The 24,386-nt window shown below is 40.0% G+C and overlaps 1 protein-coding gene across 3 annotated transcripts in view; it reads right to left on the bottom strand.

Moving 5' to 3' along the window:
• pcnt.L (pericentrin L homeolog) overlaps positions 1-23,370 on the bottom strand; it is a 78,816-nt gene extending 55,446 nt beyond the window's left edge. For 2 of the 3 annotated variants that reach the window (XM_018236024.2, XM_018236026.2), the window contains exons 1-15: positions 23,217-23,370; positions 19,738-19,910; positions 19,365-19,511; positions 17,477-17,626; positions 15,227-17,053; positions 14,273-14,723; positions 14,109-14,167; positions 13,871-14,018; positions 10,091-10,197; positions 9,442-9,547; positions 8,536-8,782; positions 6,901-6,985; positions 6,638-6,809; positions 5,809-6,035; positions 5,438-5,712 (exon numbers count right to left, since the gene is read on the bottom strand). In XM_018236024.2, coding sequence (XP_018091513.1) covers positions 5,438-5,712; positions 5,809-6,035; positions 6,638-6,809; positions 6,901-6,985; positions 8,536-8,782; positions 9,442-9,547; positions 10,091-10,197; positions 13,871-14,018; positions 14,109-14,167; positions 14,273-14,723; positions 15,227-17,053; positions 17,477-17,626; positions 19,365-19,511 — 4,001 coding nt within the window. In that variant the 5' untranslated portion in view covers positions 19,738-19,910; positions 23,217-23,370. The remainder of the gene's footprint in view (positions 1-5,437; positions 5,713-5,808; positions 6,036-6,637; positions 6,810-6,900; positions 6,986-8,535; positions 8,783-9,441; positions 9,548-10,090; positions 10,198-13,870; positions 14,019-14,108; positions 14,168-14,272; positions 14,724-15,226; positions 17,054-17,476; positions 17,627-19,364; positions 19,512-19,737; positions 19,911-23,216) is intronic. The other variant, XM_018236025.2, reaches the window with a different exon arrangement.
• Between the last annotated feature and the right edge of the window lie 1,016 nt (positions 23,371-24,386).

Here is a 24,386-nt window from a genome sequence, read left to right as displayed (position 1 = left end):
GTGTTGTTTTTAATGCAAGAGTATCATGTTCTAAGAATAAAAATCTATTGTAATCCGTGTTTTGATATACATTCTGAACCTTCTGAACTACAGCAATGCAGCTGTATAATCATTGCGAACCTGAGATTTTAGATGGATGTTAGGCAAGTACACCAAACCCTTTTTGTCCTATTCTTAAACTTAATATCATGGAATAAAGAAATTTTTGAGGCAACCTGTGCGTTGGAATAATTTTTAATAGACAGCACAAAAAGGTGCCCAGTTTGTCAATAGTATATATGCAACACTATCTACTTTTAGAGCACTCTGTTTAGACTGATTTTTTGTGCACAGTGCAAATTTCCCAACTCCCTCTCATAACAGTCCTTCTCAAAGAAAAATCAAAGAAATGGAGATCGCTCCCATAAAAGATTGTGTACTCACCGTTAAATCTCTTTCTCTCCAGTCTCTTGGGGGACACAGGAACAATGGGATATAGCTGGTACCACTTCATAGGAAGGACACAATGAAAAAGAATGGAGCGTTGGCTCCTCCTCAGATGACTATACCCTCTCAGGTGGGCGGAGCCCAGCTCAGTTTGTACCAAAGAGGAACAGGCGAATACCCAACTATAAACAGGAAAAACTTTCAAACAAGAGAAACTGTTGGTCCTAGCCGGACCATGTCTGATGAGACGAGGACCTCTGTCCCCCAAGAGACTAGAGAAAGAGATTTAACAGTGAGTACACAAAATCTCCTTTTCTCCATTCGTCTGCTTGGGGGACACAGGAACAATGGGGAGGTACCAAAGCAGTCCCCAAATATATGGGGAGTAGAGGTCCTATTTGGAATCCACCACTGCGACTTGAAGTACAGTCATATGAAAACGTTTGGGAACCCCTCTCAGCCTACATAATAATTTACTCCACTTTCAACAGAAAAGATAACAGTGCTGTGTCTTTCATTTCCCAGGAACATCTGAGATCTGGGGTGTTTTCTGAACAAAGATTTTTAATGAAGTAGTATTCAGTTGTTGGCTGTGCTAACATTTGGGTACCCTTGTAATTTTGCTAATTTGAATGCATATAACTCCTCAATACGGATTACTGGCAACGCCAAATTGGTTGGATTAGCTAATTAAGCCTTGAACTTCATTGGCAGGTGTGTCCAATCATGAGAAAATGTATTTAAGGTGGCCAATTGCAAGTTGTGCTTCTGTTTGACTCTACTCTGAAGACTGACAGCATGGGATCCTCAAAGCAACTCAAAAGATCTGAAAACAAATATTGTTCAGTATCATGGTTTAGGGGAATGATCCCCAACCAGTAGCTCATGAGCAACATGTTGCTCTCCAACCCCTTGGATGTTGCTTTCAGGGTCCTCAAAGAAGGGGCTTATTTTTTAATTCCAATCTTGAAAGCAAGTTTTAATTGCATAAAAACGAATTATAGTCCCAAATAGAGCCTCTTGTGGACTGCCAGTCCACAAAGGGGCTACCAAATAGCCAATCATAGCACTTATTTGGCACCCCAAAAGACTTCTTCATGCTTGTGTTGCTCCCCAACTCTTTTTACATTTGAATGTGGCTCACAGGTTAAAAAGGTTGGGGACCCTGGTTTAGGGGAAGGCTACAAAAAGCTGTCCGTTTCAACCGTAAGGAATGTAATAAGGAAATAGAAGGCCACAGGCACACTTTCTGTAAAACCCAGGTCTGGCAGGTCAACAAAAATACAGAAGCAGCATATGCAGAGGATTGTGAGAATGTTTACAGACAACCCAAAGATCCCCTCCAAACACCTGAAAGAACATCTTGAACTGAAAGGGGAGTGATAATCATCCAGAGAGATCAGTTAGCAGCCACGGTAAGAGCGGAAGCTCTGCTGGCGACTTGAGCAGTGTCCAGGGAAGAATCGCAGACAGTTCTCTTCCTGATTTGGGAAGCCCATTGAGACAGTTCATGACATAGGGCTCCTGAAGTTGTTGCCAGGAGCAGTGACTAGGGCTGGGTAGCCCTACTACCTCTCGTCGTGGCAAGAATTGAGCGAAGGGAGGTGCCAGATGATGTGAATATGGAGCATAGTAAGCCTTCCTCCTATTGTCATGTGGTCTGACATAGGATTTAACCTGTCATGCAGAGGTTGATTTGTCTGAATATCTTGAGGCGGGCTTGCGGTTATGCTAGGCCAACCTTGGTTTACTCCTCAAGTGCCATCTGAAATGTTCTCGCATTTTTGTGGAGAAATGTAGAAGAACCTTCCCCTACGAAAAAGGAAAACATTCTCTGAAAGTCGAGAAGCCCAGTTATCAGTGAATTCTGTTGAGAAAAGGTAAGGCTTTAGAAACCTGCGGTTGAAAGCGCCTCTCAGGCTTGATGAATTATCTGATCAAGTTGGGAATGGAAGAGGAAGACCAGAGAGGAACTGCTATTGCGTTTGCAGAGCACCTCGGACGTGTGAGGAACAATGAATCTACTGCCTCTGAAGAAAATTTTAGGAGAATCTTCATCATGCTTGTCTGAGTCATGAGATATTTCACTCAGTCCAGGTCTCCTAACACAGGAGTGGGACAAGGGAAAAAAACACAAAGTCCCCAGCGAGAGGGGAAGGAGGCTCCGATCTATCCTGTCTTCCAGTCAGCAAACTTTCGCTCTGGGAGTATGGTGAGGCTGAGTAGTCCGTGCTAGAGGCACCTGAAAGACTACGGAAGACTTTTTCCCCACGCTGAGAGATAATAACTTATGGCTCTTGTGGGAGTCAGGACATGAATAACGATGGGGAGGAGGTGAGGAGAACTCTAGATGATGACCTCGGGTTACCACTTCATTAACCCATGAGTCCTGAATGAGAGTGAGCCATGCCTCGGTGAACAGACAATCTTCCCCCAATTGGTGTCGTGCCCACTGGTGTAAGGACACTGTCATGCTCAGGCGGTTTTGACCCCGGTCTTTGAGGTGTGGTTTCTGTTTTGCCAGGGTGGCCTTTGTTTACTTCTGAAGCGTCCCTGGGTGCAAAGGGTTAACTTGGGCAAGATGACCTAGTATTCCTGGTATAGGAACCACGAAAAAAAACCAAAAACTTACCCCTGCGAAATTGAGAGGCACGTTTTTGATTGCGGTAAGAGGGTACTTTTGCCTCCAAATGATTGGCTGATGCTTTTTTTTTTTTTTTTAGATCAGGGCCAAGGAGAAGTCTTTGGAAGTCAGAGATTTTTTGGAGGAAGATCTGCTGACCATAATTTCATCCATAGGGACTTGCGTACCGCTACTGCGAGAGCCGATCTGCTGATCATTTGAGCCGCATCTAATGAGGCTTCAAGGTTGTAGTCATTTGCTTCCTTGATCTGGGAGGCCCATTGAAAAGGTGCCCCTGAAGCAATTGCAATTGGACCATGCTTGTATGGCCCTGCTAACCCATGCCATGGCTAGGAAGGGCCGTAGGGAGGTGCCAGATGCTGCAAACATGGACCGCAGGACTCTCCCAATTTCTTATCCAAGGAGTCCCTTCAAGAATGATGTGTCAGGAACTGGCAGGGCCGTATTTTTGGAAAACCGGGATACTGGTGCATTCACTGAGGTAGGCAGCGACTACTTCTCTGTAAGCTTGGTCGGAATGGAAAGAGTTTCTGCAAGCAACGGTTTGTTTGGAAACGTCTTTCAGGCTTGCCCCACTCTTGTTGGATAATCTGTTCCAGTGAGAAGGGAAGACAGATGAAGTCTTGCTGCGACATTTGAAAAGTACTTTAGAACAGCCAGATGAGACTTCTGGTTCTTGAAGATGAAGGGTCTCTAGCCCAGATGTGATTCAAGAATTCACCAACGCGGAAGAAAGTCTGGGTGACTCCTCCACCTCTTGGTCAGAATTTGAGGGCAGCCTGCCCCCAGAAAGATCACAGTCATCCCCCAAATCTAGAAGAGGTGGTGAAGCATATCTGGGCGTAGAATCGTTGTCCATTTCAGACGTGGAGGGAGCTCTGCGTTTTGACGCCCTTCCCTTTGTCTTATCCCACTCTGGGGGTAGTCTGTCCCCTGTATGGAGAAGTGTCCCTGAGGGAGAGTAGCTTCTGAAGGTTCATAGCCGTGCTCTTGTGGTTTACATTTTGTACACAGAGGGTCTTTGTGCCATGATTGGTACAATTACGGCCTTTTGCACAGGCAAGGAATTTCATATAAGCTGCAGGAACACCTTTAGGAAAAAGGGGCCTGTCACTTTGCCCCTCAACATGGTGACAGTGGTTAGTTCCCCTTAGTAAGGTTTGGGGAAAGAAACAGTAGGGCCGACCTAACTGCAGGGATTACTTAGCTGAACACTAACCTGCTGTAGCTTAGACAAGGATTCGGATGAGCAGCTGTTCCCGAGAGTGCCTGCTGTATTAGGACCAGCTCAGGACAAGAAAAAACCAATGACCTTCTCCATGGAAGGTCTTTGTCTAAACCACTAGGCTAACAAGCCTAAGCTCAGGACAAGAAAAAAAAACCCTGTCTGGAGCTGTGGAGATTGTGCCTAAGCGTTATGGGGTTATAGGCAACTAACTCTGCACTTTGAGCCGCGTTCCGTGAGTTTTGCCCTGTGAAGGCGCTTCCAAAATGGCGGCAGAGATGTGCCTGCGCCCCTGCTCACGTGAGAACTGGGGCACACGAATAATACACGCCCCCTGCCTCCTCCTTCCATGCCGGTAGCGGAGTTGTGAGAAAAAAAACCTGCGCGGCTGCCAGGAACCAGGCTGCTTGACTAAAGAAGTCTTTGAGCCAGTCTTCTGTGTCAGGGGTCCCTGAAGGGGAGTGCTTGCTGTGGTATTCTTAGCAGGGAGATTATACTCACCCCCCAGTGTGTTCAGTCGGTCTGCTGCGGAAGTCAGCAGGCCCCATGGGTCACTGGTCTCTGTCCTCCGGCCAGCTCTTTTTCTTGTAAGGAAAGACTGTGGTGAGACTGGCACAAGAGCACTCACAAGACCCCGGAGGCAGATCCCTCGCTGGAGGATGTCAATGGGGAACTTCTACTCAGTGTAGACATCCTGAGCATCCCCTGGTATCAGTCTAGCTGAGCAATAATAATAATATAATAGTAATAAAATAATGACCTATCCTCTTGAGGACACAACTCAAACTGACAAGCTCCGCCTGCTGGGGGTATAGCCAGTGGAGGATGAGCCATTTTTTTCTTTGTTGTGTCCTGCCTCCTAGTGGTACCAGCTATACCCCACTGTCCCTGTGTCCCCCAAGCAGACCTAGAGAAATATACATTTTAATGCACTACTTTGCACAGAGCAAAATTTTCAAGCAGACTTTTTTTTTATCTTACACTGTATTTATAGGCAAGCTATTTGTTTGATTTTCAAAGAGACAGATTGCTGACAGAGGATAGTAAAGAGGTTTAAGAAACATTACCTATTTCATGAGATGAAGCTTAGATAAATATGTTTTCATTACATTTCCCCTTTAACTTAATTATATGGTATTTACCTTTTTTGAGCCTCCTTCAGTGCACAGTCATAGTCTGCTTGTATGTTTTTTGTGATCTCTGCCAACTCTATAGACATTTGTTGCTTCAGCGATTCCAGTTCTTTAGCATGTTGATCCTTTAGCAACAGAAGCTCTTTATCGTGTCGTTTTTCATAAAGGAGATGGCAACTTTCATTTTGCAGGCTAATGCCATTCTCAGAGTTGCCTGTATTAGGGATGCTGCAGGTTGCGTCTTCAGGCATCAAATGTGTCTCTGCCTGACAGATCTGATCCTTCTGCCAAGTAAAAAAAAAAAAAAAAAAAAGCAGTGTAAGAAAAACTTTATTCAGTATAAAAGTTTAAGTACATTTGGCACCACATCTGACACTTACATTTTCCATTAAGACACATTGCAATTTGTCTCCCTGTTCTGGGACAAGCTGCTCAACCACATCGGACTGCTCCAATGGGTTGTCCAGTTTAACAGCATAATGATTTGGTGGCAGAGGAAAATGCCATGCCTGATAATCATCTTCAAAGCACTGCATATTCTCATCTACTTCAGCTCCCATAAGGTGACTATTATCACAAACGGTGTTTGATCCCAACTTTGTCATTTCTGCAGAACAGTGGAAGAAGGACATCAGTTAAATATGAGAATGTCAAATTCAATAGAACAAATTGATGAACCAAAGTGAGGAAAGAACATATTCTTGGTACTCAAACTGTTTCTACTCTATGTTATACTCTGTTGCTGATATTACCCCATATTGTGGAAATGACTATAGTGATGTGTCTTAAATGAAATCTTTAGTCCCAAAATGAATCTTTAAGAAATAGATAGTTTTTATCATATTAAGGGGCATATTAAAGAATCTTACCAAATTGGGATATATATTTAAGTAAATATTGTCCTTTTACATCTTTTACCTTGAAACACCATTTTGTGATGGTCTGTGTGCTGAAGCAGAGTTTTACATATGAGCCATTTTATTCAATATATTTTTTATAAAGACCTACATTGTTGGGGGGGGGGTATTAATCATAAACTCTGCTTCTGTATTAAAAAAAAATAGCTAATTTAGCTAATTTGCATGCTACAATTCAGGGATCAGGCTTCTTTTTATGAGGTGGTCATTGCCAAGAGTGGGGCAAAAACTAAGCAAAGAAATTTAAAGGAGGCAATTTTTTATTTTAGTTCAGGTACATAAACAAGCTCACCTCTAAGATGCTCCTCAGACAGTCTAGCCTTCAGCTGCTCTTGCTCCAAAGAGTGTTTCATTTGTAGAGACTGAATTTCAGATACATACTGAAGGGACAAAGATGCATGCAGGTTTTCCAGATCCCGTTTGTTTTTCTCCTCAGACTGATGCCGTAAGTAGGAGAGTTCTTCCTGAAGATGAATTATAATAAATGTGTTTTTTCAACAAACCTTGATGTTTTTTTCAGTCAACAATCTGTGTGCAAGTCTAACTTTGCCTTACCTTATGCTGCAACAGTTCATCAGTCAGCTGCTGTAATAGATGACTTTGTTCATTTTCTGATGCCACGTCTAAAGCAAGGAGGGAGCTACATAAAAAAAAAAAAAAAAAAAAAAACAAGCGTACTTTGATCTCATGCACTACATAGTCACTTAAAACACTCAATCCAACAATACTCACTTCAAACTCACAATCCCACTTACTAGATGTGTGCTAAAAACATTTTATTACACATGAAAGGGCTGATGGCAGACATCTCACTGTCCTAGCCAGCCTGTGGCCTTTTAAACCATTTATAAAAGCAACTCTGAAACAGGTGCCAATATTATTATTGGGTATTATTAGCCCATATTTATGCAGATATATCACCCAACACTTAAGGTGTTTTACACCACAGTTTGAATATAGATACTAGTATACAGGAAGGAAGGTAGTATAATGAAAAATGTAGATGCTTTTTTTTTTTTTTTTAATTATTATTATTATTATCAAGCATGCCACATGTCTTGTTGAATGCCAAAGTAAATGCAGAGGATCAGTATAGGATATCATCATTCAATTCTACATGCATGATGACAAGTATTCTCTTAGCACATCCAACAACTTGCTTTGCTATACCTGTGCAGCTAGACATTTATAAGCTGACCTGAGTATAAGCCGAAGTACCTAATTTTACCTACGAAAACTCATTGACTTGAGTATAAGCCTAGGGTGAAAAATCACAGATCTACCTGTTCCATTGCATACCTATACTATATACTTCCTATATAAAACTGTGCAGATGAAGCGACAAATAACTAGGTCGGACATTTTTAATTTAACCAGTGACTAAATCACCTTTCTTTTGGTATCCAAAAACAGTGCCAGAGATAACAGCAACACTAAGCTAAGGTGCTACTGTCCCATCCCAACATGCCAAGGTCACAGGGCAGGGCATGCCCCCCGCAGCTGCAGCCGAGTAACTGAAGAATAAGGAGCCACTAACCTGTCCAAGTCCCCAGGGCTATGCGGTGTACCTATAGGCAGCAGGCAGGAGCGGGTGTCAGTGAGCTCACAAGGGCCAATTGTCTGCTGAGAGCGCCCATTAACTTCTTATTGCAGTCTCACTCATTGCAACTTCATACCCGCCCTGGCTCCCCCTCAGCCTCCCTGTTCTATATAATAGGTACGTGGTCGCTATGTGCTTCCTAGGCTGAGGGGCCTGCTGGCTCAGTCAGTGGTAGCTGTCCGGACAGTCCAGGACCTGGTAGTGGCGCACTGCCACTGAGGGAGGGCAGGGCAGCTAGGGGAAGATCCGGAAGTGGAAGCGGAACCCGCCCGGGCTGGCTGTTCCCTCCCTGCGGTGCTTCGTTCAGTCAGTGCTTTCCCAGCAGGCCCACAGAGTGGTGGACGGCACGTCGACATTCCCAGGGAGGGGCACTGCTCCCCTCTGTGGGCGCCCAAGTACCTAGTTAGGTAACTTTTCTACTGACTCGAGTATAAGCCGAGGTAGCGTTTTTCAGCACATTTTGGGTGCTGAAAAACTCGGCTTATACTCGAGCATATACGGTACTTAGTACAATGTTGTAATGCACTAACCAATGCACAATGACATTAACAGTTCTATAATGGCTTATAAAACAAATAACCATGAAGAACCTGCTCTGATGAGGTAGCTCCTCCTTGTCTTCATCCTTTATTTCTCGTAGGCGCTGTAACAGCATCTCTAGTTCCTCTCTGTAGTTCTCTTCTGTCATTCGGGACTTTTGTTCAAAGTATATTCTCAGTTCTTCCATTTCCTTCTCATGCTCTGCTTTTATATGCAGCCTCTGCTGCTCAAAGTCTTGTTTAAGTCTCCCAATCTCTTCGACTTGAGCAGATCGGGCTAAAAGCTGCTCCTTTAGTTCTGAAAAGAAAGCAACTAGTAATAATAAAGCTTTATGGAAGTATTTTAAGATAAGAAAAAAAAAGATACAGATTTACAGTTGTTACGGTGCTATTTTATTGTATTTCACTTGACAGATTGAGCATCATAAAACGTAACATAAATGGGCATGCAACGCCTGAAACACGTACAGGTATGGGACCCATTATCCAGAATGCTCAGGACCTGGAGTTTTCCAGAAAACTGATCTTTCCATAATTTGGAACTTTATACCTTAAGTCAACTAGAATATCAAGTAAAACATAGAAACAAACCCAACAGGCTAATTTTGCTTCTAAATAGAATTAATTCTATCTTAGTTTGGATGACGTGCAAGGCACTTTTTTATTATTACAGAAAAAAAGGAAACCATTTTAAAACATTTGGATTATTTCGATAAAATGGAGTCAATGTGAGACAGCTTTTCTGCAATTCAGAGCTTTCTAGATAACTGATCCCACACCTGTAGTGTAAATTTCAATATAAAACACCTTATTCGAAACTTTTGTCTATCTTTACAATATTTACATAGAAGATTTTGGGTTGCCTATGATGAACAAACAGGGAATGCTGTTTAAAAATATATCATCATCACTGTTCTAGTGTGCTGAAGTGATTTGAATAGTAAAAGCTGTTCTTACCTATTAGCTCCTGACGACTGGCACGAGATCCATCTAGCTGAGACCAGAGAAGCTGGATGTCTACACTGGATCTAATCTCATAGTACCCACCTTCCTGTTTGGGAATCTGTTTAAAAATTAAATTGAATAAAGTATATAAATTATATATATATATATATATATATATATATATATATATATATATATATATATATATATACACATACATACATACATACATACATACATACATACACACACACACACCCCCACATATGTATTGCACACTCGCTTAGAGGGAGTTATTAACCTGTACTGGGTGCGTTATCTCAAAATATGGTGAGTCACTCCACTCAAAATATACATTGTCCAACAAGGTTGCACACCATTGTATAAAGGTTTAAAACATAGCGTTTATTTTGTAAGCATAAAACCAGCCAATGTAAGCTTAAATATAGCTAGCTTAAGCCCTGTGGTGTCCCATGTGGCTGGGATGATGTGCGCACAACGGTGACGTCATCCCGACCAAATGGGACACCACAGGGCTTAAGCAAGCTTCTGGGAATTGTAGTCTCAGCATTACATGGAGATCAGCTTGAGAAAGGGAGCAGCAAGCACCCGAAACGTTGCATAGATCTCCACATGGAGATATAGATAGATACCACACTACCTGAATGTTACTTCTATTTGCCGTGCTGATGTCAAGTTCTCCTTCAGGGTGCTCCTGCAGAAGCTGCATAATTAACTGCTTTTCATGGTCAGACTCACTGTTTTGGACTGCAAGTGGAAAGAATGTGTTAGTGATAATTTAGAAGGAATTCAAGAATGAATTTCTATATGGGAGAAGATAATGGGGAAAGCAATACAGGCTGGCACACAAAGCGATTCAAACCGGGGTGCAAACCCTGGTACGTTTATTGCGTCACAACGTTTTGGGGGCATTCCCCCTTCGTCACCTGGCGAAGGGGGAACACCCCCGAAACGTTGTGACGCAATAAACGTACCAGGGGTTGCACCCTGGTTTGAATCGCTTCGTGTACCAGCCTGTATTGCTTTTCACATTGAGATTGGGAGGGCCGTCTCCCTTAGGAGCTGTGCACCGAGCGGAACCATTTGGGATAGGGCCCGAGTGTGCACGTGATCCTGTACAGAAGATAATAGGACTCATTTACTAAATGGCAGTGCTCAGGTGTTCCAATACTAGTGTTCAGGTAATATAATTTCGTTGGTCTCCCAATCAGTCTTTAATATCTCACTGTTAATAATACATCTTCAGATGGTAACATATTAAAACCATATGATACAGCTGAACCATTGCCCTAACTTGTGCTTCTACGTTGCAAAATAATTCAAAAGCTACAAAAAGTCTTTCAACATACTGTATGCCTCAGTCCGTCATTGATGTGCACCTAGCAAATCTTTACAGGGATTATTAACTATGCAAAGAAATGGTTATAATTGAAATAGTCTGTGTAAAATTTATACTGAGCAATGCACACATATAAATAGCCTGCAAATATTAGTGCAGTGCTCTTAATAAATTAGCCCAATTTATTAAGAGCCAATAGCAGCACATGCATGCAACAGCCTAAGGAAAGTACTCTTCAACTGTACAGTAGCTAAACTAGAGCTCCCATAATAAAGCAGCAGTCTGTTGAGGAGAGGAGTCTCCGTTCAGTTCAAGAGAAAGAAAGAAAGAGAATATAATTTTTTTTCTATTAGAGTAAAACAGAAACAGGCAAGTGCTTTTCAAACAAAATAAGAAACCACAATTAATAGACACCAGTCATGCAAACAAAAAATAAACAGCCCTATTAAATGGGAATGAAGACAGATAACATATTTGCATTTAAAGCACATAGATGGCAAGGCTATTTACCCTTGTTACTGACTGCTACTCCATGTTCTCCCACTCAATTTAATGGCTGGCAGTGGAAGGCGAAAGCAGAAAAATATAAATAAAGGCCCTCCATTAGACGGTATGCTTTTCCAAACAAGATAGTTGGATTTTATTATTTACTTGCCTTGTACATCAATGCATTAGGTTGACATTACAATCATAGCAATAATAAACTTTTCTTAGCTTTTATTTTTGATTATTAATGGGATTCAGGTGTTTCCATACTGCCTCTAACTGACCAATGTTTGATATCATGAATGTCAAGGACACTGACCTCAGAAACATAAAAAACTGACTGTGAGCGCTACATTTTGGTATTTCATTCCATTCAAGTTCTCTACTAGTCTTATTTTATTCTGACTTGCTAATGCAAGTCAAATTGCATCCTCGTTGCTAGGATAATAAAACCATAGCAACCTGAAAGAATTTTAAATTTTGACAGCTGTACAAAAGCGTAGATAATTTAAAATAAATTCAAACTCAGTTTCAACGGTCTGAAATACCACTGTCTACACAGTAACATTTACAGTGATCTCCATTATACAAAATGCACAAAACGAGCATAGATGTTAAAATTCATTTAAAAAAATAATATAATTATTTTCCTACAGTTATTTATGTTAGTCTGGGAGCTCCTCAAAAAGTATTTTTCTGGACACAAACAACACATTCCTGGTGTGAGTTGCTTATAGATTTCTAAAGGAATAACTGGCTAATTCCAGCTGAAGTTAGCAATTTACAATGCACGGACAACCAGCTTTCCATAGGCTGAGTTGCTTGCAGTACGAAAAGTTGATATGAGGTAATAGATTAACAGAAGACTAGATTTCAAAAATTATAAGCAAAAAATAGATCCTATTTGCCAAAAAGTGCAATCTACAGCAGTCACTACTGTTGAGTAGATAATACTATTGATAAAGCTGCCATTAGAAATTGTGGGTGCTATACTACTTAGTTAGCAAGGTCATCCCGCAGGGCGCAGTTTATTAGTCAAGTGCCCACTCGAACAGTGGACCCTGCCACATACATAGAATAGGGCACCAATGAAATCCTCCTCATGTAACCTAACCTGTCCCATTACTCATTTTATAAAAGTTCTGCCCAAGGCAAGCTCCACCCCTTCCACAGTCTACAAATCAGAGTGTTCTACCTGCCCCGCTATGACCAGACTCCCACAGGATGCCCTCCTATCCCCTACGATAAAGGTCTTGAAAGACAGCTCCTCTTTAAAGGAACAGTAACACCAAAGAAATAAAGTATTTTGAAGTTTTTAAATATAATACACTGTTTCCCTGAACTAGTACAACTGGTGTGTTTGCTTCAGAAACACTTCTATAGTATATAAACAAGCTGCTGTGTAGCCATGGGGGCAGACACTCAAAGCACAGGTTACAAAACAAATTCACCTTATATAATTCCATTGTATTCTATTAACAAGCTTATCTGTTATCTGCAAAGAAGCCTGTGACTTCTTTTTTTTTAGCTTGAATGTCTGCCCCCATGGCTACATAGTAGCCTATATACATAAACTATAGTTGTCTTTCTAAAGCAAACACACAACTTTTACCAATGCTTATAATCAAATTACTTTAAAGGGCTTATCACCTTTCACTTTTATTATGACGTAGAGAGGGATATTCTGAGACAATTTGCAATTGGTTTGCATTTTTTTTAATTTGTCGTTTTTGAGTTATTCACTTTTTATTTAGCAACTCTCTCCAGTTTGCAATGTCGGCCATCTAGTTGCTAGGGTCCAAATTACCCTAGCAACAATGCACAGATTTGAATACGAGACTGGGATATGAATAGGAGAGGCACTGAATGGAAAGATGAGTAATAAAAAGTAGCAATAACAATATATTTGTAGCTTCACAGAGCATTTGTTTTAAAATGGGGGCAGGCAAATCATTAAAAAAACTACAAAAAATAAATAACGAAGACCAATTTAAAAGTTGCTTAGAATTAGCCATTCTATAGCACACTTAAAGTTTATTTAAAGGTGAACCATCCCTTTAAAACACTTTTTTGGTGTTACTGTTCCTTAAAGTAAAAGACAATTTAACTGCACCATTCAAGTGTTTCCCCACTGTAAACACTAGCCATGCATCATATTTTCTGGTTATGAAGAATTCAATAACTGGAATTCAATATTTATATACTTGAATGGTGGGCTGGGAAAATGCACATTCTTACAAGAAGTGGATGAACACCGATAATGGCAATACAAAGCAAATTATAATAACAAAATAATGGTGTTGACAAATGCATGCTGCTTTTAAACTGGTGCACACTTGGTGAGCACCTGACATGAAATGTGGATGTCCACCAATGTGGTGTATGTCAAAATATGCTTATTGTTGATCACAAACTAAACACTCATGCTGGGTGCCCATACCAAAACATCCGATAGGTTTGTTTGAGGATTCCATGGATCTTAAACCAAAAACAAACAAATCCATAATGTGTAAAAGTTCAGTCTAAAAAAAGTAGAATGATACAAGCAACACTTAAAACTGATTTTGGAAGTTAACCAATTAGATCTCAAACTACCTTTCTCTTTATCAGTGTCCTGTAGAAGCTTCCGCATCTCCTCTCTGAGTTGATCAAGTTCAGATTGCAAAATGGATACCTCATTCTGGTTCTGTACAGTTAGCTCATCACAATGCTTTCTTTCATTCTGCAACTGCAATTTTAGGTTCTGAGGGCAACAGTTACAATTACAATGTTTAGCTTTTGGAATCTCAGCACAATTTAAAGCAAGACCGGCAAGTGGGATGAATGCACATACCTCCATATCCTCCTGATGTTGTAGTAACATTTCATTCAGCATTGTCTCATTTATACTTGCTATGGAAAAACAAAATGCATAGTAAAGTATGAATATAAGGTATGAAATATCACATATAGAAGAAAAAAAGCATTTTGTATTATCTGTATTACAAGATCCCATACCCAATTCCTGCTGGTGCATGTTTTCCATTTTTTCCTTCCATTCTTCTAACTCCTGGGAATGCTCCTCTTGTAGGCCATCCATTTTTTTCTCATATTGTTTCTGTAGATGGAGTATCTCTTGTGATTGGGCTTCCTTTAGCTGCATTATTTCCCCTTGCATGGTTTCCAGTTCCTGAGAATGCTGAACCACCAGATTTTCCATGGCCTCTGCATGTTGGCTTTTCAGTTTTTCCACTTCAAACTGATGCCTTCCCTGAAGAAGTGCTACATCCTGCGACCGCTTATCATTCAGGTGCTCACGCAGCTGCACCAGAGCATCTTCTTTTTCTCTCTGCAGGTTGGTCTGGCAAAGCTCTAGGTGTGCAGTATGCATGTTGGTCAGACTCAGACGCAAAGCCTCCATTTGCATGTGATGCTCTGACTTTTGGAAATCAGCATTTTGATGTTCAACCTACAGAAAGGCAGATCATAAGAAATCTAACATCAGTGAACATAACTAAAATGCCACACTGATAGCAAAATATCAGTGCTGAAAAGTAGAAAAATACATCTTTATTACTAAGGTATATTCAAACAATTCAACAATTTTTAATGTGTGCATGCATCCTATAGCCTGGAATTTAAACAGATATCTGATTGAACCTTCAGTCAGTCAGGCATTGACTTAATACAACAGACTGGAAAATATATAGGACCTGATTAAAATAATAATACAAAAATCATCATCACTACAAGAATTGTCTAATCACCAGGCATTATGTCAATTTAGACTTTTTGGTGTTTCTGCTCCTTTCACCAAACCAAAAAAAGAAAAAAAAAAAAATGAATAAAATTCTTTAAAAACTATTAATAAGGCTAGTACTACCCCATATCATTATTAAAGGCAAATTGAGGACATTAAAAACATACAATTTTCTTATTACTTTTTCATACCACGAAAAACTGCATGCTCACCTCTGCCTGCGATCTGTTCTCCAGCTCTGCCTTCACCTGCTTTAAAACACAGACTTCCTCTTGCAAACTCCTTTCCCTTTCATGGAACCCTGCTTCTTTCTCCTTAATGGTCTGGTAGAGAAGCTGCTGCTCAACCCCTTTGGCATTGAGTTTGTTGTCATATTCCTGATGGTCACATTCTCTTGATTTCTGAACATCCTGAAGCATTTGGTTGAGTTTGGCATTGTCTGTTTTCAGTTCATTACAAAACTCAAGGGCTTTCTCAAGTTCCTGCTCTACATTAGATAGTTTGCTTTGAAGGATTTTCTTTTCAACCAGTAACTGTGTTAAATTGTCTTCTGTTAACAAGGGATTTTTAAGAATCTCGCTGTCATGGTACAGTTTTTCTCCACAATTGTTTGGATCTTGTACATTGCTCTTGGTTTCTAAAGCAATTATTTTTTTCCTCAGGGAATCCCTTTCGCTCTGAAGCTCTTCCACAATCAGCTCGTGTTTTTTAAAATCACCCCCTTTGGATTTTTCAATATTTAATTCAAGTTTTGCAGCAGCCAGTTCATTTGTCACTTCTGACCATTTTACAAGTGCTTCCTCCAGGGCAGAAGAACACTCCTGTAACTGCTGCTCTTTATCATTCAGCTGTTCAACAAGAACTGCACACTTCTGTAGCAAGCTTTCATCGCACATGGTGCTAAATTCATTGTAAGGTGCAGGAGACCTTAGGTTGCTGGAAAGATAGACTGCAAAATATTCAGGATCCAGAGATGTCCCAAGGGAAGCCCCTCCTGCCAAGACATTTGTAATTGCCATCGGGGAAGAGAGAAGATTAACACTCTCTTCTGTTAAGGAGCTGAGACTTTGTTCCAACACAAAGTCACTGTCTAACTCAAAATGAGCGTGTTCCTGGCTGTCTGATTCTACGCTTGCACTTGGGACCAAGTACTTGTCCATACAGTCCAGAGTATCAGACAAAGGACTCAACGCCCCATCATCGTGATCTTCTAGATGATGCAGGGCTGTTTCATAGTTGTCATTATCTTTCCTGGCTTTGACACGATTTAAGTTTTTCTTCAGATCTTCAAGCTCATGCCTGAAGTAGTCTCCTTTTAGTGCATGCTTAGAGCCCTTATCAGACATATCACTAGACTCTTTTTCCAACTCCACAGAACTGGAATGGGCCAGCTTTTCATGCAGTTCTTGCTCTCTCTCTAAACTCTGCAATTTTGTGATATAGAATTGTACATCTTGGTCATGTCGCATCTTTAAAGTCTGGTTACTTTCTGACTCTAACCTCAACTTGTCTTTAAGAGTACGAAGCTCCTCATTTAAATGTTCTTTCTCTTGTTTGTCATGTGCAGCAGCCTCCCGTGCGTGCTGTTCAGCATGCTGCAACTGTAGCTTGAAATTAGTGACTATATCATTGTGCTTATGTTCCAAACACACTCTCTCCCTCTCAAATTCCAACATTTGATCCCGAAGTTTCTTAGACAAATCATGACAAAGACTTTCAGAGTGTTCAAGCTTTTGTCTTAAATCTGTTATTACTGAAGTAAGAAACTGAAATCTATCTTCCCCAGTACTGGCAAGTTCCTGCTCCTTATCCATACCAACACTACTTTTTTCAACTTGTAGTGTTCCTGGATGTATGAACCCAGATAATTTATGTTGAAGTTTAACCACTTCAACATTGCTCTCAGAAAGTTCCTGCTTCAGAACAAACACAGATTTTTCAGATATTTCCAACTTTTCCTGCAAAAATGTAAGTTTCTTTTCTTTTTCCTGCATTAGGTTTTCCAGTTTTGCTACTTGCTTCTCTTTATCTTTAGCTGCCTATAAAATTCAAACAAATATAATGTCACAGGAGAAAAAAAATAAATAAATTTGAACTCAATGAACAGCTGTAAGAAGCTGGCAATAATCTCCATTCTTTATTGTGGAGGCAAAGAACTTGGCATTGCAAGTTTGAATCTCCAAACTTTTTAGAATTTTTAGTTTTCCAAATTACGACCTCTCTGGTCTAACAGTCCAAGGTCAGTATTGCTACTTAAAACAACAGTTGCCTACCCACAAAAACATAAAAACCACCCATAAAACTCATGGATCTGTAAAATAAGTAGTGCAGCTAAAAGGGAAACACTTTTCTTTTACTGTGTCTACATGTATTCAGCCAAGGAAGTTTACAAACTTTTAGTATGAATATAAGCTTAGATGCCTAAAGTAAAGTATAAAACCAATGTCAAAGTATATACTTACATCATGCAGCTGACCCTCCATGGTATGTATTGGATTAGACAGAGGTGCAGGATCCTCTAGCATTTGCAGACAGCCCTGCAGTTCCTGCTGCAAGTTACTAGATAACTGGGTCATATCATTGCAGTCATTAATAGAAGTGTGTACCACCTGCTGACAGAAAAAAAAATTAAAAATGTACTTACCATTTGCAGCATTAAAGGCAGGAGAACCTGTACAATTATGCACATTAAAGAGAGTGGGGCATCCAAGTTAGGGGGAATCCAGTAATGAAGTAGGGAGTAGGGAATGTAGTCGAAAAAAAAAAATCTCTTTATGCCAATGACATGTTGTTATATTTAGCCAAGCCACACCAGGCCTTACAGAACCTCATTAAAGTAGAGGGTGCATATGGTCAACATTCAGGAGTTAAAATTAATCAATCCAAATCGGTAATCTTCCCCATTGATATTCTTCCTCGGATATTCTTTTGCAGCTCAAGGTAGTATCACTATTTAAATATCTGGCATAATGATCCACACAGAGCTTGATAGGTACGAACAGCTAAATTTAAGTAATAAAGTTTCAACCTCGCAAGATCTCCCACTTACTCTCCCTGGTAAGATAAGCATATTTAAGATGATCTTTCTACCAAAGTTATTAAAAAAAAACTGGGTCACTGGGCAGGATATCAGGCTGGCAGGGCTGCCACCAGACATTTTGGGACCTTGTACAAGTTATTTATAAATCGGCCCCCCATTGTGCACAATACAAATATTTTTGGCCACAAGCATTCTGTGTGCTAATCAACAAGCAGGTAACTAGTTGTAACAAGGTACAGATCAACTAAAATTGGACCAGACCCTAACCCAACCGTGCCCGCACCCCACCCTAATCCAGTGTGCTCCTTCATTTATATACCCCCGGCCCAGTTGTGGGTGGGGTGGACGTAGGATGCACCTGCCCTCAGCCTGAAGGCATTGTGCACAAGTCGGTCTGAACCCGCCCGACATGGGCTTCGGGCCGGCCAGCACATCACTAGTTGCAATACATATTTACAGAAAAGGTCTTAATCCCAAAGTTTAGAAGCCCAATGATCTTGTGGTGGGCCCCATAACTAATCAGTTCATATAAATAGTAGAAATACTAAATGTGCTAATAAGTCAGTCAGTTTATTAGGAACAGTGGCATTTACTGTAAGTTTTTTATTCATTAGAGGTCAGTTAAACCCCTACCTGTCATTGCTTGATATGGACATCACCTAATTTTCTTACGCAATTAAATTTTTGCAAGTGTTAGATAAGTTTATGTACAAGTTATGTAAATTGCGCAAGTCTAGGGGGCCCAATGATCTTGCTGTGGAGCCCAATAAGTAGTCTTTCCACTGCTGTAAAGTGAGTGTAGGCGATGCTTATATAATTCAGTAAATAGCTCCCAACAGAAAAAGCTAATGTTACTCTATAATATGCAGTTCATATAAACCTTTAATAAAATGAATGAGCTAATAAGTTAATTTGGGGGCAGTGAAATTCACTAAATTTTTTTAATTCATCGGTAGTCAGTGGACTTTGCCCCGATTAAAGTTTCTTTGCATTGACATTGCTTGATATGTAACTTACATTAAATGCCTAGTTAAGTTATGAAGTTTTTGCATAACATTCATGAAGTGGCTGGGGCCCCCTTGCGAAGTGGATTTCACCAGGCCAGGGACAACAGTACCCATTCTTCCCCCCCCCGGCCCCTCGATGGCAGTCCTAATGGCTTGTCTTCAATCAATACTCATTCTGCATGGATTATGGAGTGGGGTAATTACTTAGGTCCACAGCCAGACCATATTATACTACTCTAGGAAAAATATTTTTTAACAGTATGTGCCTTGTGCAGTAATTCTTTTAGGGTGTGAAAGGCCAACCTTTTGCAGTTGGTGTGATTCATTCTCAGTCTCTGTTTCATCTTCTCCATGTATATCAAAAGTTTCACGGTTCATGTGATCACCTTCTTCCACATCAGACATTTCATGATAACCTGCCAAAGTCAGTGAGCTGTATTCCAAGCTCATCTAAGAAAATATAACAAGGGGGGACTGTTATAGTAAACTGTAATAGGGACTGTAAAGAGTGTGTGTCTGTATAAGAATTAATGTGATTTCATATAAACCTGTATTCTATAAAGACTGTACCAGAAAAATCATAGAGAAAAGCCTAATTTGCAATTTAAGGGCAGCCGCTACAGACCTAGACATTTAACATTCAAATAAGAAAAAAAATGAATAGCATTTAACCTACCTCTTGTTACGACCTTTAAATTCTAGTTCATGTGGGAAACAGTCTGCAGCATTTATCGAGCTCTCCTCCTGCGAAACGTCATACGAGTAAATAGACGAATTCTTCCCCTTCTGCGTCTTTTCCTGCGGATTTGAGACCTGCCCTTTTGCTTTTCGTTGTCTGAAGTTAGCAAGCTGAAAAGAAAATTGAACGAAAGATATAGGGATAGATAAGTAAGAAATATGTAACAAGGCCACAAAACCAAAACATGCATGGTATTGAAAACTTCATTAACCGAGAAAGCTCATGTAAACTGTATCCAGCAAATGTTTATAAATCATATTGTACTTAAAAGAAAATGAATAGTTCTATCCAGAAATGCAGTATATGCTCTTAAAAGCGTTACATTTGTTAAATTCAATGTGGACACCTAAAACACTGCGACACTAAAAAGGGTAGCCTCAATTTGAAGAACATTAGAAGCCTATAAAGGAAAGGCAGACACATTGCCACCTGAGAAAGATAAGCAGCTTGTGGAGGATTATAGAACGAGAGACATGCTATTTAAAGGAACACTTATACAAGGATAAACTCATTGCTAAACAACATAAGGAAGGGATGTTAACAATAGAGAAAGCGGTTGGTTGTGCTCAGGAGTACAGAGGGACAGAGTTTTACTGGTAGTCAATACTTTCACGTAACATGCTGAAAACTAAAGAATGAGATGCAAGTAAAGTGTATCACTTTAACAAATGAGCATTAGGGCAGAACCATAAGAATTCCCAAAAGTTAGTTTTTTTCATTTTATCAAGGATTTTTCATTTTAATCAAATAGATTTTATTTATTTAAATGGAACATAAACCCTAATAATTCTAAGCAAACATTACATAATACTAGGGATGCACCAAATCAGAGCCTTTTTTCATTAGGATTCAGCAGAACCCTTAAAAATCACTTGATTTTAGGTCACACAATTCAGATTTTTTTTCTACGGGTTCCCCCCCTCCCTCGAATCTTCCCAAAGCTAATTTGCATATGCAAATTTTAAAAAAAGCAGATTTGGTGCATCCCTACACAATACACGTTAAATTTTAATCTGCAAATGCATTTGCTAATAAAAGCAGCATCAGTCTATCAGTCCCTTGCTATTTTCTGCACACAGGTTCTGAATATTAAAACAGAGTAGCAGAAGCTAGCTGATTAACATAGCATGCAATGACATTTTTTTCAAGATTCAGAACCAGTAAACATAGATACTGACGTCACTTGCAATGGCATTCACAAATGTAAAATAAGCTTGCAACAAATAGGAAGGAGGCACAGAATTATGAAGTTATTTGCTATTATTAAACAAAATTGTTTCTTTGCGTTTTATTACTGAACTATTGCTACATATAATATCACCCACACAGAATTATAAAAGGAACGTCTTGTTTTAGTAGACAGTATTTTTAAAATAAAAGGTAGTGCTTCAAACTCATAAGCACACTTATGGGAGTTGAAAGAAACACACACACACATATATGTGTGTGAATGCATAAAATTACCTGCCCCAAGTGTAATAGCCCTAAATGATTTTTCTCAAATTTCTGCATAAGTCAATACAAGAAAAATGTGTGCGTGTGTGTGTGTATATATATATATATATATATATATATATATATATATATATATATATATATATTTTTTTTTTTTTTATAACAAACAAGGAAAAGTTGTGCTAACCAGTAATTTTTAAAAACATTAAAGGGGTTGTTCACCTTCCTACATTTTTTTTTCAGTTAAATTGGTTCCAGACAGGTCACCAGAAATAAAGGGCCAAATTCCTTAACCAGCGAAATTCGCCAGCAACGGCTTCACAGCCATCACAACACTTCGACAGGCGTAAATTCGCTAGGACAATGGCAATTCACTAAAGTGCAAAGTTGTCCTAGGGCCCCAACAATCGGATCAGAATGGAGTAAATACGGGTGGTCGGATCGCTGGACTGAGTCAACGAACAGATGCAGCCACAATTCGACTGGATCTTTTACCCTGTCCGTTTGACATCTTGCCGACTTTCGACCAGATATCGATCAGGGACGCCTGTCGGATGGCCCCACACACGGGCCAATAAACTGCCGACTCGGTCTGTCAGCAGCTTTAATCGGCCCGTGTATGGGGGCCTTTAGGGAGCTGTATATCTGGATACCTTCCCATTGTTCTGTTGTCAGGCTGCTGGGGGGGGGGGGGGGATATCACTATAACTTGCAGTGCAGCAGTAAAGAGTGACTGAAGTTTATAAGAGCACAAGTCACATGACTGGGGGCAGCTCAGAATCTGACAATATGTCTAGCCCTATGTCACATTTCAAAATTAAATATAAAAACATCTGTTTGCTCTTTTGAGAAACGGATTTCAGTGCAGAATTCTGCCGGTGCAGCACTATTAACTGGTGTTTTTTTTTTTTTGTTTTTTTTTAAAAACTTGTTTTCCCATGACAGTAACCCTTTAACTTTAAGGTAAGCCACTACTTTAAACGCATCAACAAACGGATTCCATTATTTTCTGCCTGGTCATATTCACAAGTGTTCACAGTTACGTTTGATTGCATTCACATTTTGCTGGTTTTTTGTTTGCCACATTTTCTTGCCCTTGCTGTGCATTCGAGAAACAACAGAAGCTACATGTGGTACTCACAAATACCCTTTAGGTGTGTTTAAAGCAACACATATAAACACAAAACACGCATTTTCACAAGTTTTGCGTACATTTGTAAATGCATAAAAAGTCTGTGTGTAAGAGCCTTTAGAGTCACATAGCCCACTAGCAGATTTACAAACATAGGCGTTACAAGTGGACTTGCCAATAGCAAGTAACAACGTCTAGGATTCCTTTGGCAACTTGTAATACTTCTCACATCGAATAGCTGACTGGTTGCTATTGACAACTGCACTTCAGCAGTTACGCTGGTAATGGAACCCCTGAGAATAGCATGCACATAGCAAACTGGCGCAGCTGCAAGGTTACAAAGTACCTCGACTTTTTGAAGCCTGTTGCAGCGCAGTTACGGATACAATGGCTGCTTATAAAACAAACTCTTCAGTTTGTAAATCTTAATTGTTGTTAATCTATGATTCCCGCTACATCGCAGATAATGTGGGTTGTAGTTTAGCAACATCCGTACTCTGCAAATTGACATTCCTTGAAAAATGTGACGTGCGCTGTCCAAGTATTGCCGGGCCATTTATCTGTATATCTATACATTTGCTTACAAGTTCCACTGTGCAATAAATATAGTCCTCTCCCTATTCCCTAATAATGCTGTTGCCCCTGATTGACACCCAGTTTACAGACGTCAACCCTATCACACAACAGTGACAGCGCAGTTGCATCGGGTATTGATTAAGAAGTTCAAATTTAGCGCTCTATACTTGCCAAGTGTCCAATAAAAGGTTCAGATGAGAGATATAAACTCAGCGGCAGAAACCATAAAAAAGATCGGGACTGACGTACTCACCTCTCTCGCTCTGTTTCTAATGTCCAAGTCTAACTTTTGAATTCAGTTTCCGGGGAACTGATAAACATTACGAGCGGGAATCAGAGCGCGAACCAACACATACTTCCGGAGTTGCTTAAAAAAAGTTCCGATAGATTATGTTTCCGTACGCTGAAGGTTCCGCTTGTGACAGCGAATAGCGTACGTTTTTATGAATGATTCCTCTTAGGAATACCGGCACGAAGAATGAAAGTATCACTGGCGCTTCAGCGGCTTGCAATGATTCCTTTAGCATTTCATTCACACGCCTGGCAAATAAATGTAAATGTACATTAAATATACAGAACTATTTTCTCCACCCTCCCTCAGAGTATGGAAGCAGTTGGTCAACAATGCTGTCCCACTTTTCAAATTTACATATGAAATTAGAGGTTCACCCACCAAATTTGACAAGGTCTGGGGGCCGTGGTGTGATATCGATCCGATCCCTGAATTAGGGTAACCTAGGTATACCCCTACATAAGACAATTAAGCAAATTCACAATTTAGTTTGGAGCAAATGGTGGCTCAAAAATAATTCATAAAGAATACTTCTAAGAGTGTCCAATTGACCCCAATACAGGGTTCTTACTGTTACAATACTCTTATCGACTGGTAATTCATGTCTGATTTCATGTAATGCATACGAGATGTGCTGTTATGTCTTGTTTTATGTGTTTAAAACAATAAAACTTACCTTTTAAAAAAAATATACAGAACTATTTAATGTGCATATGAAAAGTTGCAAAAAGGAGAAAGAAGGGGACAAAGAAGGCAGGCAGGATACTGACCTGACAAGGGGAAGGGAAGCCATAGCTAGAGATGATAAAATGGCAAACTGGGAACAGAGGAGCAATGTAGGTAAGGCCAAGAGAAGTAGCAGACAGAAAAGTTACAGGCTGAAATGAAAAAAATTAAGATTAAATTAGGGTCAAAAACGAATTATTCTCTAGTTTACTTAAAGGAAGGATTCTATCAACTGGACACATATGCTGTGCGGCTGGCTTCAGCCACCTGAAGTGATTGTGATGCTCCCCACGTTTCCATACACTTGGGACACATACAGAAGTCAGTGTATGATGTGAGCACTTTTTATGGTGAGCATAGGGTTGCCAACTTTTCTGGAAAAAAAATACTGGCCTTCCTATATTC

Source organism: Xenopus laevis, chromosome 9_10L, assembly GCF_017654675.1.
Source record: "Xenopus laevis strain J_2021 chromosome 9_10L, Xenopus_laevis_v10.1, whole genome shotgun sequence".
NCBI lineage: Eukaryota > Metazoa > Chordata > Amphibia > Anura > Pipidae > Xenopus > Xenopus laevis.
The sequence above is the reverse complement of the archived record's forward strand: the minus strand, read 5'-3'. Positions and strand labels throughout refer to the sequence as shown.